Source organism: Cotesia typhae, unplaced genomic scaffold, assembly GCF_013202065.1.
Source record: "Cotesia typhae breed Kobodo isofemale line unplaced genomic scaffold, CoteBio_Ctyphae scaffold_45, whole genome shotgun sequence".
Taxonomy (NCBI): domain Eukaryota; kingdom Metazoa; phylum Arthropoda; class Insecta; order Hymenoptera; family Braconidae; genus Cotesia; species Cotesia typhae.
The window spans coordinates 3,124,534-3,141,988 of NW_027423777.1; the positions used below are offsets into that span (position 1 = coordinate 3,124,534).

General features: G+C 28.2%; 2 protein-coding genes across 5 annotated transcripts in view; one reads left to right on the forward strand and one right to left on the reverse strand.

Annotated features, from left to right (window-relative positions):
- Positions 1–31: 31 nt before the first annotated feature.
- Positions 32–3,407, reverse strand: Mtpbeta (mitochondrial trifunctional protein beta subunit). The gene is made up of 6 exons (XM_074257737.1): positions 3,250–3,407; positions 2,927–3,098; positions 1,674–2,049; positions 1,008–1,463; positions 574–879; positions 32–268 (listed from the first exon to the last, which is right to left on the reverse strand). The coding sequence occupies exons 1-6, from the start codon at positions 3,299–3,301 to the stop codon at positions 224–226; spliced, it is 1,407 nt and encodes a 468-aa protein (XP_074113838.1). The 5' UTR covers positions 3,302–3,407; the 3' UTR covers positions 32–223.
- A 653-nt stretch (positions 3,408–4,060) lies between these two features.
- Camta (Calmodulin-binding transcription activator) overlaps positions 4,061–17,455 on the forward strand; it is a 71,243-nt gene continuing 57,848 nt past the window's right edge. Inside the window, exon 1 of one of the 4 annotated variants that reach the window (XM_074257627.1) lies at positions 4,061–4,548. The gene's annotated coding sequence lies outside the window, so the exon portion shown is untranslated. The remainder of the gene's footprint in view (positions 4,549–17,455) is intronic. The other 3 variants (XM_074257628.1, XM_074257625.1, XM_074257626.1) reach the window with 3 other exon arrangements.

Below are 17,455 nucleotides of genomic sequence, written 5' to 3' on the forward strand. Positions count from 1 at the left end.
TTAAAATTTTTTTTTGATAAAATGAAAATGATTTGATTATAGTTACCAATAATTATCTATTTATTTTAACGTATTCAAATCTACTTACATTTATATTAAAAATATATTTATATATTTTTAGTATAACGAATAATTTTTAATTTTTAAATTAGATTTCTTTTTTCAATATTAACAATCAGTATACTTGCAGTCAATTATAAAAATATAAAATGTATTATATTATTTATAATGTTGCATCTGGGTGTCGCTCCAAAAGCATTCCAACGCCCTGAAACAATAATAATAATTACATCAAAGGTTTAATTTAAGTTGACAATTTTTTTATGGATAAGATAAAATTCAAAATTCTAAGATTCTTTTTTGAGATAAAAAAAAATCATAAGAGATTTTTTTTTATTGAAAATTTAATTTACTTAAAAAAAAAAAAAAAAATTAATTTGAATTTTAGAAATCAGTTGTTGTTATATGCTAGTTATTATTATTATTATTAAAATTAAAATTTTTTTAGTAATATTTATTATTTTTTTTCAATAATAATAATAATTTATAAAATTAATAAAATTAATAAATTACCTGACCACCAGCAGCACAAGCAGCAATAAGCCCAAACTGTTGGTTTTCTTTAATCATCCGATTAGCAGTATGTGTCGCCAATCTAACACCAGTAGCAGCAAAGGGATGACCAATAGACAATGATCCACCCCAAGCGTTCCATTTTTTCAGATCAGGAACTCCAACTTTACCATTTCGATTCATATATTCTTTAGCAAACCAATCAGAGTCCATTGCTTTCAAATTAGCAAGAATCTGACCGGCAAATGCTTCATGAACTTCCCAGACTCCAATATCATTAAGCGTTAATCCAGCTTTTTCCAGTACCTAATAAAAATATCAAAATTACATGTGAAATTTTTTTTTAAGCCATTTTTGAATATAAAAAAAATTCTCAAAATTTTTAAATGTCAGCTAACTTAATTTTCATTGCAAAATAATTAAAAAATATTTACTTTGGGAATAGCATAAGTAGGACCAAGAAGCAGTTGATCAACCGGGTCCTGGGAAACATAAGTAAAATGTCTGAGATAAGCCTTCGGCTTGAGCCCGAGCTGTCTGGCTTTTTCTTCACTCATAATCAGACCCGCAGAAGCTCCATCCGTCAAAAAGGACGCATTGGCAGCAGTGACAGTCCCGTAGGGTTTAACGAAAGCTGGCTTCAACTTCGCAAGACTCTCTATTGGAGATACACGGATACCGTTGTCCTTATCAACAACCTTGTCAACATTGGGAACTTTCATCGGAACCAGGTCTGACAGATTTCCTTGCTGCTGAGCTTGCTGCGCGAGAGTGTGAGACCTCAGCGCGTACTCGTCTTGTTCAGCGCGCGAAACTCCAAACGCTGCTGCTAAACGATCTCCACTGTGGCCCATGGTCTCTCCGGTTGAAAATTCGGCTACTGCTGGCAGCTTAATAATTAATTAATTAATTAATTTAATTGTGTATTTTAATTAAGGAGCTGCATGGGTTTCACGGTTTAAAAAAATCAATTTTTTTTTTATTGTCTTATTAAATTTTACATTTCTTTAAGACAGGAAAAAATTTCAATAAAATATTTCATTTTTTCTATTAAAAAAAAATTCTTAATAAAATTATTGATTTTTATCAACAATACTTACATCAGGAACAAAATGATTGGGACGAATCTGAGCAAGCAGACCAAGTGTCTGAGGTAAACTCTTAGCCTTGGAAGCTTTGACCATTATGTTCCTCAGCGGACGGCTATGTCTGATAGGAATGTCGGACATGAACTCAACTCCGCCGGCAATCACTGAATCAAAGGCTCCAGATGCAATTAAACCCATTCCTGTGGTCAGTGCTACGTTGCTGCTGATACAGGCCATGGTGACAGTGTGTGCTGGTGTCTTGTCGCTGAAACCTGCTGCTAAGGCTGATTCTCGGGCTATGTTCGAGGTTTTTACTTCTTGCATTACTGTTCCGTAGACTATGTAGTCGATCATTTCTTTTGGGATTTTGGTTTTACGTTGGAGTGACCTTTTAAATAATTTGTTCAAAAAAAATTTTTTTTTTATTTCTTAAATTTAAAAATTTTTTTTAATTTATCTTCTCGTTGCAGATTTTGCTATAAATTGTATTAAATAATTATTACTAAAAATTCTACACATAAAAATATAATTATATTGTTGTAAATTGCCGAGAGCATTTCCTTACAAATAAATGAATAAATTAATTAATTAATTGAATTGTAAATAATGATAAAAATAATTTTTTTTTTGTTAATTATGGTACAAAAAATTCATCAAAAATTATAAATCAAATTTTGTAATTTTTTAAATGAAATTTATAGTATTTATAAAAAAAAATAATTATTATTTACAAGTAGGGTCTACCATTTCAATTTTAATTTTTTTGAACAAAAATTTTTTTTTTTAATTTTGACATATTTTAAAAAAAATATATATTAAAAATACCAAAAAACCATAAAATATAGATTTTATCCAAAAAAATGAGAGAAAAAATTTTTTCTAACTTTTGAAGGCAAAAAAAACTAAGAAGAATAAATAAAATAAACAAAAAAAAAATTATAAATTAAATTTTTGAAATAAAATTCATAAAAAATTACAAATAAATTTTTTTAAAATCATTTTTGAATTTAATTTAATTACTTTAAATATAATGCTACAATACTCAAGCATTTGCTAATTTAAATGTCATAAATTAGCAGACATTTGATAATTTTTAGAATTTTACTCCAAAATAAAAATAAAAATTTTCTCAACCTATGAATGAAAATTTTAATAAAATATTTTTTTTCACTACAAATTTATTTTTTTAATAAAGCTAAAAATGATTAAATACCTGCTAATTTAATTCGCAATGAATTATTCATTTTTTAGATAAAAATACCTACACTAAAGAATGCCTCGCCAGATCAAGTGCCAGCAACTTGCTGTAATGAGTCCCGGATAGCAAGAAAGGCGTTCTAACTCCATCAATGAACACAATATTTTTATTTCCCGGATTATCAATTTTTTTAGCGTATGTTCTGCAAGCATTACTGCCTGCCGCCAAAGTATATGTACCTGAAAAATAAATTCACCATTAAAATTTACTTCAATTATTCTCTTTAAATCCGTAAAATATTGTTTCATTTTTTTATAAATGAACTTTGGACCAGGAATTAAATAATAAAAAAATCATTAGAAAAATAAGGAAAAAAAATATCGAAATTACCTGGAAGAACACTTTGACTCCTCACTGCACTTTTTAACATTAACAATGACATCTTGATTGTTTATTTAATTTCCTAATTAGTTTAATATTTATTATTGTAAAGGAAGAACAGTGTTTGGTGTTATTTATAACCAGGTAAAAAAGTGCCCTGTAATTTGTTAACTTTTCACTTGCAGTCGTGCCAACTTAAAGAAAATTAATAAAAATTATTTATAGTTACACTTTTTTTTATAAATTTTATCTAATTTTATATAATATTTTATTTTATTGATAAATTATTTTAAAAAAAATTAAAATTAAAAAATTTCACATGTAGAAAATTTAAAAAATTACACATGCAATTTTTTAAAAATATTTTTTTGTTATAATTGAATAAATGAATCAAAATTAAAAATGGCGGCTAACCTTAGTATTGTAAATTAAGCCGACATTTTTGATTTTTTGATTTAGCTTCATTTTTTGAATTAAAATTAAAAAATATTTTTTTAAATTTGCACTTACAGTTTTTCAAATTTTTTACAAGCCAATTTTTATTTTTAATTGTAAATAATAATTATTTTCAATAAAGAAAATAATTAAAATTGAATTCAAATCATAAATTTTTTAAAAATTTAAAATTGGCGCCAATTTCAGAGTGACAAAAAAAAAACTCAAACAGACATGCGCAGTAGCATTAAACCAATTTTCGCCGCCATTTGCAATTGCCATCGAACGGTAGGTTGTCGATGAGCGGTAAGAGCTTGTAAAATCTCGGAATCTCGATAAAAAAGTTTGAATAAATCGATGATTATACAATAAATATATCTCGGTCGCTCGGTTTGAGTCCGGTCTAGGTCTAGGGTCTCGGGTCTCGGGGATGCGCATGCGAGCAACACCGTGTATTAGTTGTGTGTGCTCTATCTATCTGTCATGGATTCTTATAATCGTCCGCGAGCGTACATACGTGGTAATTTAACAATTATCCACGTAATTAATGCTGTTTATAAATTTATTTGACTTTATTTACCGTTGAACTTATTTATCGGTTCCGTGTTGTCATTAATATTTTATCTAGTCGGTGTTATTGTGTTTGCTCATCAAGTGTTATATATTTGTATTTATATATTATTATTATTATTATTATTATTATTATTATTATTATTATTATTAATATTGATATTGATAAATATAATATTAATTATTAATGATCAGTCAACAAATAGAATTTTGATTGATTAAATTAAATTTGATGTCATAAGCGCCAGCTGATTTATTCAATAAATATTATTAAACAAACTGATGACAATGGGGAGCAAATTGGTGAGTTCATTTATTTATTTATTTTTATTATTATCATTATAATAAATAATAATAATCATTTTTGGTATTTTTAATTTTAGGAATTTATTATTGAAAAAATTTGTCAAGAATTTTTTTTAATTTTTGTTTATTTATTCCGATAATTTATTTATTTCTTTTAATTAGGGGAAGTTGCGGTAAATTAGGCCAGAACTATAAATATATCACACGATAATATCAGTATAAATTCCGGTAAAATATCGTGTGTGCTTTTATTGACAATTCGTGTCGGATTTATATTTATCACGAGACGTTGGAGATTTAGCAGGAGAAAGAGAGAAAGAAGAGAGAGAGGGCCTTGGTTACTGGTATTTTCATGGGTGTTACTTTTTTTAGGTTGATAATATTTAATAAATAACTATCGATGGAATCATTTTGAAATATGTACCGCTGGTTTTTCTTCTTTTTATTTCTTCGGTTTTATTGCGGCGAGTTTTTATTTATTTTAACAGCTTTTATTAATTGCTAGGTTTTTTTTTAGGACAAAAAAGTGAATTATGAATTTATTTCTTTTTGGGAGGAAAAATTATATGTAATTGGTAATTTATTTTATGAAAATAAAGTTAGCAGGCATCTAAAAATTTTTAGAATTTTTTTTTATTGAAAATATTATTACAAAAAAAATTTTTTTAAATTTGCACGTGTAAAAAACTTCAGAAACTGCAAGTGCAATTAAAAAAAATTTTTTTTTTTGTTTTAATTTAATTATTAAAAAATAATCAAAAAATTTAGAACGTCGGTTAACTTTAATATTTATTTTTTAATTTTATTGCCATTTCGGGTTTTAATAGAATTATTGTAATCAATGGATTGATGCGATAATTAATTTATGATAATTTGTTATACAAATTGATAGTCAATTTATAATTGTATTATTTTAACTCGTAACCTTGCAGTCACTATGAGGTAAAAAATAAACAAATAAAATTTTGGTTTATTAAATAATGACTTTTGTTAAATTGCACTGTACTTTTTAAATATTGAAATTTTTAAAGATATAAGCTCATTTCGATGTTACACTCATCAAGAGCTTTCGTTTGAGTATCCACATGCATTTTTAATATATTTTTCATATATACATATTTATAATATATATAAATATATAAAATATATGAAAAATTGATGTGGGTACTCAAATTAAAGGTCTTGATGAGTGTAACATCGGAATGAGCTTATATCTTTAAAAATATCAATAGTTCACGAGATATAGGATTATTTTTTAATCATGTATCTAGAGATAGAGCATTTTCGAATGCAGCCTAAAGACTTATCATAATAAATTGTCAGTTAGGAGTGAAAATTTTCAATTTTTATTTGATTAATTTTTTTGTTTAATATTTTTATAAATTAAAAAATTTTTATTTACTTTATTGATTTTTTATTAAAATTTTATTAATAATTCAATCTCTTGATTAAAATTTTTACAAATGAACAAAATATAAAAATTTTCAATCTTTATTCTTAAAATAAAATTTATTTTTTTAGTAAAATAAAAAAACAGAATTTAAAATAAATAATTAGCATTTCAAACAAAATAAAATAAAAGAAAAAAAAATCTAAACTATAAAAACGAATATTTATAAAAAATTCATCACTCTTTTAAAATATATTTGACTTAATCATTCAAAACAAAATCGTGCTATAAAAAATCAATAAAATCTCAGCGTTAAAAATGAATCACCAAAGAAGAGATGATTTTTAAAATAAACTGACATCTCACCACAAAAATCGATGCTATTTATTACATATATCAATTACCCATTACACCAAAAATTATTTACATAAAAATACAACCGTCTGATCGATTAAAAACTCACGGTAGTAAGAAAAAGTATTTATTATTAAACACGTTCTAGATTTATAAAATAATACGTCACAAGTTGTAAGTAATTTTCATAACAGAAAATTTATTATTTACAACCAATTATTTTAGATTTTACAAAGGTACCAAAAAAAAAAAATCATCATTTTTTGCAAGATAAAAAAAATTTTAATAAAAATCCCTACGGTCAATCTCAATCAAATCCGAGATTTATTCCCTTGCATAAATTTCGAATAATTAAATGTTTGAATAATTTATCTGTTGTCTTGCGAGCATAAATAAAAATAAATTAAGCATAAAATAAAATGGACATGATAAATCGTAGAGTAAAAAATAAGAAATAATAATAAGAGAAAGAAAATACAAAGTGTACGGAAGAAAATATTTTTTTGGCTCGAGTCACCGAGCAAAAAATATAGATAAGGAAATTCCAATGGATAGAAAAGATACTCTATCTAAGAATAATAATAATAATAATAATAATAATAATAATAATAATAATAATAATAATAATAATAATAATAATAATAATAATAATAATAATAATAATAATAATAATAAGGCTGAATACAACATCTCAGCCAAAGAAGAGCACAAAAGACAAATATATCAGGATCTCCTGTTTGAAATTGGCAAACTTTACCCAGGTTACCGTGTCAAGCTCGTCGTTTTGGTTGTCGGCGTCCTTGGAGGGATGAAACAGTCTTTTGTGTCTTCACTTGCGAAGATACCGGCTTGCAGTTCAGCAGCCGTGTCTCTAGCAGTGCGGATGCAAAAGGCTGTCATTTTGGGATCCCTGCGTCTACTTAAGCAAATGAATTTGGCCTGCTGCACTCACTAACCGCCTTGTTGTGTGGAGTGGTGCAGCAGTAATGGATGGCGCTCAGGCTGGGCCCTCGGAGAGTCGGACTCCGGGGAAAACCCCCCTGAGCAATTAATAACAAATAATAATAATAATAATAATAATAATAATAATAATAATAATAATAATAAAAATAATAATAATAATAAGTGCTCTGATACTGGTGATGATGTCGAATTAGTGGATGGGAGCGTCTTAAGCCAATTAGACGCCGGGGAGTTGTATAGATATCTAGGAATGGAAGAGCACCGCATGCATGCGGTCTCTGAAGTCCGAACAACTCTCCAGAGCGAGTATGTTAGGAGACTCCGGAAAATTTGGTCCTCCGAACTTTCCGGCAAAAACAAAGTCTCAGCTACTAACATGCTCGCTGTCCCAGTCTTACTATACTCTTTCGGTGTCCTGAAATGGACCCGAAAGGATTTACGAGATCTCGACATCAAAACCCGTAAGATCATTAATATGAATCGGAGCATGCACCCCAATTCATCAGTCGCCAGATTATACCTCTCCCGGTCCATCGGTGGGAGAGGTTTGCAGAGTTTGGAGCGGCTTCACGACCGTTTGGTCCTGGGTTTAACACACGAAGTTGTCAATTTCACTGCAGACGAGGATGACTTTCTTATGCAAATTGTACATAAACATGAAAATGCGCATAAGGGGTCATTCTTGTATAAGGCAGCAATATATGCGGCAAGAACCCTTGGTCTTGGAGAAATAAACGCTCTTATGGAACTCCGAAAGGAGGAATTTAAGAGCGTCATCAGGAACGCCGAGGAAAAACTACTCCTTGGCGAACTGATGGACAAGTCCATGCACAGCGTGTTCTTTAAACACGTGCGTGATCATGGCTTGTCCATCCAGCTGACGTTTTCCTTCTTAAAGTCAGCGGGCCTGATGTCCGAGACTGAAGGGTTCATATTTGCCTGCCAAGATGGTGTCATTAACACTCTTGAGTACCGTAGCAAGGTGCTCCAGGTGCAGCTTCCGGACACGTCCTGTAGGAGGTGTAGACAACATCCGGAGACGCTTATGCACCTTTTGTCGGCATGTCCAGTGCTGGCGAGAGGTGCATATATCCAGCGTCACAATGCTGCCCTGAGAGTACTGTACTACTATCTTCGTCATTGCTACGGTATTGACGTGACACCAGTGCTGCCTTATTTGCCAGGAGATATTCCCCAGGTTGTTGAGAATGACAGTTGCAAAATTTATTGGAACATGCCATTTGCAACAACCCGGCGGATAGATCACAACAAACCTGATATTGTGCTCTTCGACAAGGCCACTCGTGACATTTATGTCATTGAGTTCTCGGCCCCGGCTGAATACAACATCTCAGCCAAAGAAGAGCACAAAAGACAAATATATCAGGATCTCCTGTTTGAAATTGGCAAACTTTACCCAGGTTACCGTGTCAAGCTTGTCGTCCTGATTGTTGGCGTCCTAGGAGGGATGAAACAGTCTTTTGTATCCTCACTTGCCAAAGTTCCAGCTTGCTCATCAAAAGCTGAGTTCTTGGCAGTTAGGATGCAGAAGGCTGTTTTACTTGGTTCTCTCCGTCTCTTAAGGGAAATGACTTTGGCCTGCTGTGATCACTAACCGCCTTGTTGTGCGGAGTGGTCCAGCAGTAACGGATGGAGCTCAGGCTGGGCCCTCGGAGAATCGGACTCCGGGGATAACCCCCCTGAGCATTTAATAACAAAATAATAATAATAATAATAATAATAATAATAATAATAATAATAATAATAATAATAATAATAATAATAATAATAATAATAATAATAATAATAATAATAATAATAATAATAATAATGGCAATACATAGTTAAATAATAAAAAAATCTCGGAACGTATATGGATAAAATAAAAAGTAAAAAATTTAAATGTGAATAAAATAAAAATGTAAAACCTTGGCTGCCCGTTATCGTATACTACTTATCACAGTAGTCTAGAATATCTTGCTAATAGTTCTATAAAATTTAAAAAGAATCCATTTACCTATAAAATATATATATATATATATGAGTGCTTTTATTTAATACAATTGTTTTATTTAAATGCTGTTATAATTTATTTTTATTGACCGGTTTAACAGACTAGAGATATACACCGATCTTGAGAGTTACTTAATGCAATGTACTGACGTATTTTATATATATTTAATTTTAATTTAGGTTTATTTATATCTAATAGAGCTTTTATAGCGCGATAAATTCTGCATGAATAAATTTTTTTATCACGCTATTGTTTTATAGGTGGATAGATATTTTTTTATTATTATTATTATTATTATTATTATTATAAATTATAATAGATATATTTAATAACGTTGTTGTACAAGGTAATAGATTCTATAACTATAACGCTTTAACGCAAACCTACTCAATACGAATTAACTCCTCAAGCATCTTACGATACACACGTCTATTTAATTTAACGTGTACTTAGAAGCCTCTTACCAATAAATCCCGTACGCGAAGAAACCCTCTATCGCTGCAGATATAAATACATTTATATGCTTTTATACAGTTTTTTTATTTGCGCAACAAGACAGCCCAATTTTTAATGCTAATTTCCCGAATTATTGTCGTAAGATTTTTTTTTATTCGTTTTTTTGCTCAAGAGTTTAAATTTAATATAAAAAGTAAACTGGACACTGATAGAAGGATTTGTTTACATTTAATAAAGCTTTATTAATTAATTAACTGCACAGAAAGAAAGAAAGTCTTGAGTCAATTTTTTTAAGCCAAGAAAATTTATTCTTGCTCCAAAATAACTTCGATCTTCATTTTAATTTTCGTGGTTCAAGAAATTTTTTTTTCTGTGTGTTAATAAATGATTTTTTAACATTGTAAAATTTAATAAATATTTATTAATAGTTAATGAATATTCAAATAAATATTTATTGAATGTTAAAAAATATTTATTAAAATTTAATAAATTAAATTATTAATATTTAATAAATCCTTCTATCAGTGTAAAATTCACTCGGATTTAAAAAAAAAAATTTCTAAAAATTTCAGGATCTTTTAAGATCATTACAAGGTATTTAACAAAAAAATTGAGCCCAAATTTGAACTTCGAACGTCATTTTTAACGATTTTCAAAATTTTAAACTTTAACAAATTTGGCATTTTTTTAAATTTCTTTCCAAAATATTTTTTTTTGAGGCTTCTAATGGTTAGTTTGCTTTGATAATTATACTGGAGGTCAATGAGGTATCAATCGATTAATTTATAACAAATTTTAATCAATATTGAAAATTTTATCGCTAAATTATGGAGTTCTAAGTTTAAATTCTACGATTTTATAGATATTTTTACTCCAATTGAAATTACACTCAAAATATGAGAGCTAGAGGAAAATTGACTAAGACCTTTTTTGTAGAGAATTGAATGTCCTATAAAAAAGATTTCTTATAAATTTTTCGTATCTTTAATATGTAGCCCAGAATTTTACTTTTAACTTATCTAAGTACGAAGTCTAATCAAATATACTGAAAATATAATTTCAAATTGGAGTTCTGGCTAAATGATAAGTGATAAGTGAAAATTAATGAGGACTTTTTTTGTAGAAAATTAAATTTTTTACAGAAAAGGTTTCTTATATTTTTTTTCATATTTTTGATAACATAGCCCAGAAATTTGACTTAACATTTAAAAACACATGATTTAATTAAATTTTTTAAATATTAAATTTTTGATTAAAATTTCTAGCTAAACAATAGGAGATAAGGGAAAATTGATAGAAACCTTTTTTGTAGAGAATTAAATTTTCAACAAAAAAGCTTTCTTTTAATTTTTTCGTATTTCCAAAATTTACCCCAAAATTTTCAAAAATAATTTTCTTTACTCCAAAATTCAATAATTAAAAATTTAAATTCAATTATATAAAGCGTTCAAAAAGTTTTTTTTTTTTATTGAGTGTAGGACGAACGACGACAATGAGAAAAAAGTCATTCGCGATATCAACATATATATAATAACGTTTGTTTTTTAAGTCCGTTGTTTTTACTAGCATCCACAGAATAGTACAGCCGGTGAATTGATCAAACAGTTGCAAATTTAGATGCGCCCTCGACGTGCGTCACGTATAGTCCGAGCGATAGGTACGCGAAGGTAAACTCGCGTATAAAAGGAAAGGAGAGAGCACCCCCTAGTCCGCCCCAATGAGAGGGAGGAGGGAGGGGTTGTTTTTAAAAAATAAATAAAATAATATAAGCTCTGCATGGAAGAAATGCCACTCTCTACTCTGCAGAGAGTAACGGATCGAACGCGAACGCGTGCGTCGCCTTCATTTCTGTTCTCTGTTCGCTTATGTTTTTCCGTTCTTTCATCTCTTTTTCTCTTCTCTGTACACGTGTCGCGGTAATAATAGCATACGTGCATTCAAAGACGTTAAGGATACATGCTAGATACGTGCTAGTATTTTTAAATTATGCTTTTGTTATTGTTATTTTTTACTTTTGGGTCTCTGATCATTTATCATTCCTTGGAGAAAAAATTCCGTATTTAAACCGCTATTTTTCAATTTTAACTGTAATGCGATATTTTTAGAAAATTTTTATTAATTTATTCCAATTTTTAAAAAAATTTTTTTAAAACATTAAAATTTTTATAAAAACAAAAAATAAAATTAAAAAAAAAAAAAAAAAAACTGTCACTGCCCGCCACAGTAATAACTTTTAAAATAATTCATTAAAAAAGTTTAAATTAAAAATATCTCAATTAAAAAATTACAAGTCTAATTCATCTAGAAATTAATTTCTTTGATTTAAAAAATTTTTATTCTGCACAAAAAAGACACATTTATTAACAGAGTTGATCTTATCGCTTCTCTAATTTACCAAAGTATAAACAGTCACGATATAACTTATAAAAATTTTAATTAATTCACCAGATTTTCTTTTTACTAAGCCCGTACCACGCTACTGTCTAACTCGTTCCAATAACTTTACTAAAATTCTCTTAGTTTTTTTATAATTAATAAATTAAAGTTAAAACTGGGCCATCTGTTCTAAGAGCCGCCATATTGCATCCTAATAATCCAAACTAGTAGCGCTAAAGCGTGGGAAATTTGAATTTGAATTGGGCGGGAAATTCGAATTTAAATTAGGCGCGAAATTTTAATTTAAATTTAATGATTTTAATTGAGAAAAATAAATTGATATTAAAAAGAATTTATTAATTTAAAATGAAAATAATTTCTTTGATGTTAACTCTTTCGAGAATAACAAATCGGGTAATTAAGATAATTGATTCCATCGGCAGTAACCGGGGACGCAAAACAATTATTCGTATTTTTAAAATTAAATTTCCGTTATCCCTTTTTGGGTGCTGTGTAAATTACAATGTTTATAGGGAATAAAACGTAATAATAGTCAATTAGCGACACTCGAGTAAATATTTCTAACTCAATTGCGTAATTGAACTGTTAGTTAACGAATTAACTCCAATCTCCCGGCTCCAACTCCGAGTAGCCCTGACGTCATATGCATTAATATAATCCTCTGTTCACATGCTGAGAGACTCTTTTTCATTATAATATATGTCGGTGTTTTTTTTTTTTTTTTTTTATTTATTCAATATGCTTTTAAATCAACTGTTCGTACATTCATTCATTTTTTTTTTTATTAATATAATAATTTATAACTTTATAGATGAAAAAAAAAAAATCAAAGAGCGTTCTACTCTGAAAGTTATTTAATTTAATTGAAATTAAATTTATAAATATATGATATATTATTACACTTTTATTTATGAACTAAGTGATAATTGAGATAAATCGCAAAAGTAGGCCAAAATTTTTGTATATTATAATAATTATTATCATATTATACCAAACTACCTTGTTCCCAGTTAATTATAAGTTTAAATGTGCGTTTGTGCCCCAATTATTGACAACCCACCCCAGATATTTGCTCTAATTATTGACATAACTCTGCCCCAATTATGTAGACCTCCAGAATGTGATAATGTGTGTGCTGAAAAATTTTTATCTTTTAATCATTTTATTTTTTTTAAACAAGAATTTCTGACAAAAAAAATTTCTAATTATTTTTTTTTGTATTTTTGATATTTAATCCAGACTTACCCGTGTAAAAAAAATTGTCCTAAAAGAATCATAAGCTTAGGATTCTTAACGTGACACAATTTTAGGACACTTTTATGACAATTTTACAATACTTTTATGACAATTTTAGGATACTTTGAGGAAAATTTTAGGACACTTTTAAAATTGTCATAAAAGTACTTTTTACAATATTTTTTCTCAAAATAATTGCGACAATATTTTTCTAAAATCGAAATTTCATTTCGGTTTGGTATCATAAATTTGTCATTAAAAATGTTCTAAATTGTGTCACGTTTAGGATCTTAAGCTTATGACTCTTTTAGGACAATTTTTTTTACACGGGTTTATATTTTTCAATTTTTCTAAAGACGTATCGTAATTAAATACTTTGGAAATTAAATTATCGATAGAGAATTAAAATTTTTACAAGAAAGGTATCTTATAATTTTTTCATTTCTTTGAATGTTGTTAAAAAAAAAAATTGATTTTTATAGATTAAAATTAAAATTACCTTCAAAATATGAAAACTGATCTAATTTTTTTCATAAAATTTGATTTAATAATCCAAAAATATTTAAAATACATCTAAAGTTCATAAGATTATTATTGGTAAGCGATAAATTTCTGGGATATCGTAGGTCCTGGTTATGGCGTAAAAGTTTGTCGCTCGGATGAAAAGTTTCCAGGTTATTGAAACATGTAAAAGTTTGGTTGATTCGGGGTCATTGGTAAACAAATCGCCGGCGTGTGATTGAATTTTTAAGTACACTCCGGTAATTAGATTAATCAGGAGGGTTTTATGCCACTGGCATTATCCTTTTTCGCATCAGAGATTAAAGCTTTAGATGCTGCCAAGTTATGTCGCGATTCGATAACAATAACTTTCCGTGAGTTAATAAATTCTCTCGCGTTCTTTAATAAATTCTTGAACTATGAAAATTTATCAATTGAGATTTCAAGGTTTATGTTGATTTTAAGTTATTTTTAAAGAGTTATACGCACTTAGAATTTTAAAAAAATTTATTTTTTTCAATTGAAATTTTCAACTATCATCCATCATTTTTTTTTTCAAGCCGTCATTTTATTGAAAATATATATTTTTATATTTTTAGCCATCAATCATTAGATAATCTATATTATTAAGAGGATAAGAAAAATTTTTTGGATATAATTTTAGAGTCAGGCTTCACCAAAAAAATAAAAAAAAAAAAATTTGAAATTAATTTATTATTTAGTATTTTCACGTCATGCATTAAATTTTTTAATGATCAAAATTACAATGCTATATATCTGCATAACTTTAGCTTAATTGAAAACTGCAAAAAACGAAAAAAAATTTTTTTTTAAATTCAAAAATTCATATTTAAAAAAAAAATTTTCTAAAAATTTCAGGATTTTTTAAGATCATTACAAGATATTTGACAAAAAAATTGAGCCCAAATTTGAACTTTGAACGTCATTTTTAACGATTTTCAAATTTTCAAAATTTGACAAATTTTGCATTTTTTTAAATTTTTTTCCAAAATATTTTTTTTTTTGAGGCTTCTAATAGTTAGTTTGCTTTGATAATTATACTGGAGGTCAATGAGGTATCAATCCGTTGATTTATAACAAATTTTAGTCAATATTGAAAATTTTATCGCTAAGTGATGGAGTTCTAAGTTTAATTTCTAGGATTTTGTTAATATTTTCACTCCAATTGAAATTACACTCAAAATATGAGAGCTAGAGCAAAATTGATAATGACCTTCTTTGTAGAGGATTGAATGCTCTACAAAAAAGGTTTCTTATCAATTTTTCGTATCTTTAATAACTAGCCCAGAATTTGACTTTTAAGTTATCTAAGTACGAAGTCTAATCAAATATACTGAAAATATAATTTCAAATTGGAGTTCTGGCTAAATGATAAGAGATAAGTGAAAATTGATAAGGACTTTTTTTGTAGAAAATTAAATTTTTTAAAAAAAAGGTCTCTTATATTTTTTTCATATTTTTGATACATAGCCTAGAAATTTGACTTAAAATTTAAAAACACATGATTTAATTAAATTTTTTTAAAATTAAATTTTTAATTAAAAACTCTTGCTAAACACTAGGAGATAAGGGAAAATTGATAGAAACCTTTTTTGTAGAGAATTAAATTTTCAACAAACAAGCTTTCTTTTAATTTTTTCGTATTTCCAAAATTTACCCCAAAATTTTCAAAAATAATTTTCTTTACTCCAAAATTCAATAATTAAAAATTTAAATTCAATTATATAAAGCGTTCAAAAAGTTTTTTTTTATTGAGTGTAAGACGAACGACGACAATAAGAAAAAAGTCATTCGCGATATCAACATGTATATAATAACGTAATTATTCCAAAATTTCAATTTTTAGCTCAGAATTTTAGGTATTGATTTTTTTCCAAAAAAGGAATACTTTAGATTCGATAATTAGACCGTTTAAGTGCAATTCCCCAATTCTCCTTGAAACAATAAAGCCCGATTAAACAAGGCTCATATGAAATATGAAATCGTATCGTCCATCATCCCACCCCATGATAGAGTTTGAACTTGGTCCAAAGTTTAAATAAGCCCTAGGGTTAGATCGGTGCGTTAAAACCCTTTCCAGTTGGAGTGCATTCCCCAGAATAACATGCTACTATACACTCTGTACTACGTTTAAATCCAATTTGACGTGGAGGCAAACGCCCGATCGAGGGAAACACATCACGCGGAAAATACCGAAGACAATGTCACCCGGGCAAACTAGTTACCGCAAGCTCAGTAGCTTGACGAGTGCTTTTCCAAAATGCATACCCTCCAGTCCGAATTCAGAGTTTATGTTCCACCCTGTGTCTCTATATCTCTGACGTTAAGCGTCACTGTAAACTGGGTCATAGTTTAACTCAAAAGGTAGAAGGTAGTTTGTCAAAGAGAGACGGAAAGAGACGGATAAAGATGTCTGGGTCTATCTGGTGAAGAGAGAAAGATTGATGTCGAAGCTTTGAATCGCATTCAAGTTGAGTATGAGAGAAGCCAAATAGTCAAATGCTCTGACTCTCGTTCTGGTTCTGGTTTGCTCCTAGTGCTAACCCATCCACTATTCGAGACCTGCGATGGAATTTCAACAGGATAACCGGCTTTTCACTTTAACCGCTTTATGTGTATACACTTGTGTATGTGTGCTTTGGATACATAGACTGTTGTTTGAGCATCATTGTACACATTTCACATGGAAATTTATATGTGCATCGTTTTCAACGGGTAAATATTTATCATCTGTATTTTGGATTAATTTTATTGGAATTATTCCCCGGCTTTGCTTTACTTTCATTATCAACCTCTATTATTTTGTTGTGAATTATTTATTTGATTTTTACGCACGGTGTCTAATTGATTTGTGGGAAGTGAGCTGGTGATTTGTTGAATTAGCTTTTGGATTTTTTAGGGAGATCAAAGGTAGTTTGATAGATGGTTAGGTGCTTCAAAATTATTTTAATTAAAGTAAGGTTTTTACACATTGATAGAAAAACAATCTTGAGTCAAGAAACTTTTTTTCTTCAAAATTTTAACTCTTGAAACTAGATATAGATATATTTCTTTCAAGAATTTTTGTCTCTTGGTTCAAGATAGGCGACAACATTGATTCAAGATGTTACCGACTTTTGTTAAGAATGGCTTTTTTTTTGAGTCATTAATTTACTTATTTCCAAGAAATAATTTTTTTTCGGTATAACAATTAAAGACTATTTACTTTTTAAAATATACTTTGATGAGTTATTTTAAGTTTTTTAAACGATAATGTTATTTTGGTTGAAAAACTAAATGTATCGATTGAAGATATAATATAGCTTTTAAGCCAAGAAAATCTAAATCAAGACAAGAAATTCTTAAAGCAAAATAATCATTTGTCTTCCAAAGTAAATTATTAGATCAAGAAAATATCTCTTGAGTCAACATACACGGAAAAAATATGTTGTAAAATTTATATAAAAATTTGTAAAATTTACAAAATTCTATCTATAAGTCGACTTATGTAATATTTACAGAACTTACTATGTTATTTTTACGTGGTAAATTCTGTTATTATAAATCTCTAAATTTAATAAATTCAGTCTGTA

Bases quoted from the DNA above. Each gene is read 5' to 3' on its own strand.
- Mtpbeta (XM_074257737.1), bottom strand. From the start codon at position 3,301: ATGTCATTGTTAATGTTAAAAAGTGCAGTGAGGAGTCAAAGTGTTCTT. The intron at 3,099-3,249 runs GTAATTTCGATA...TTTATTTTTCAG, and splicing joins GAGTCAAAGTGTTCTTCCAG to GTACATATACTTTGGCGGCA. The intron at 269-573 runs GTAATTTATTAA...TTATTGTTTCAG, and splicing joins CTTGTGCTGCTGGTGGTCAG to GGCGTTGGAATGCTTTTGGA.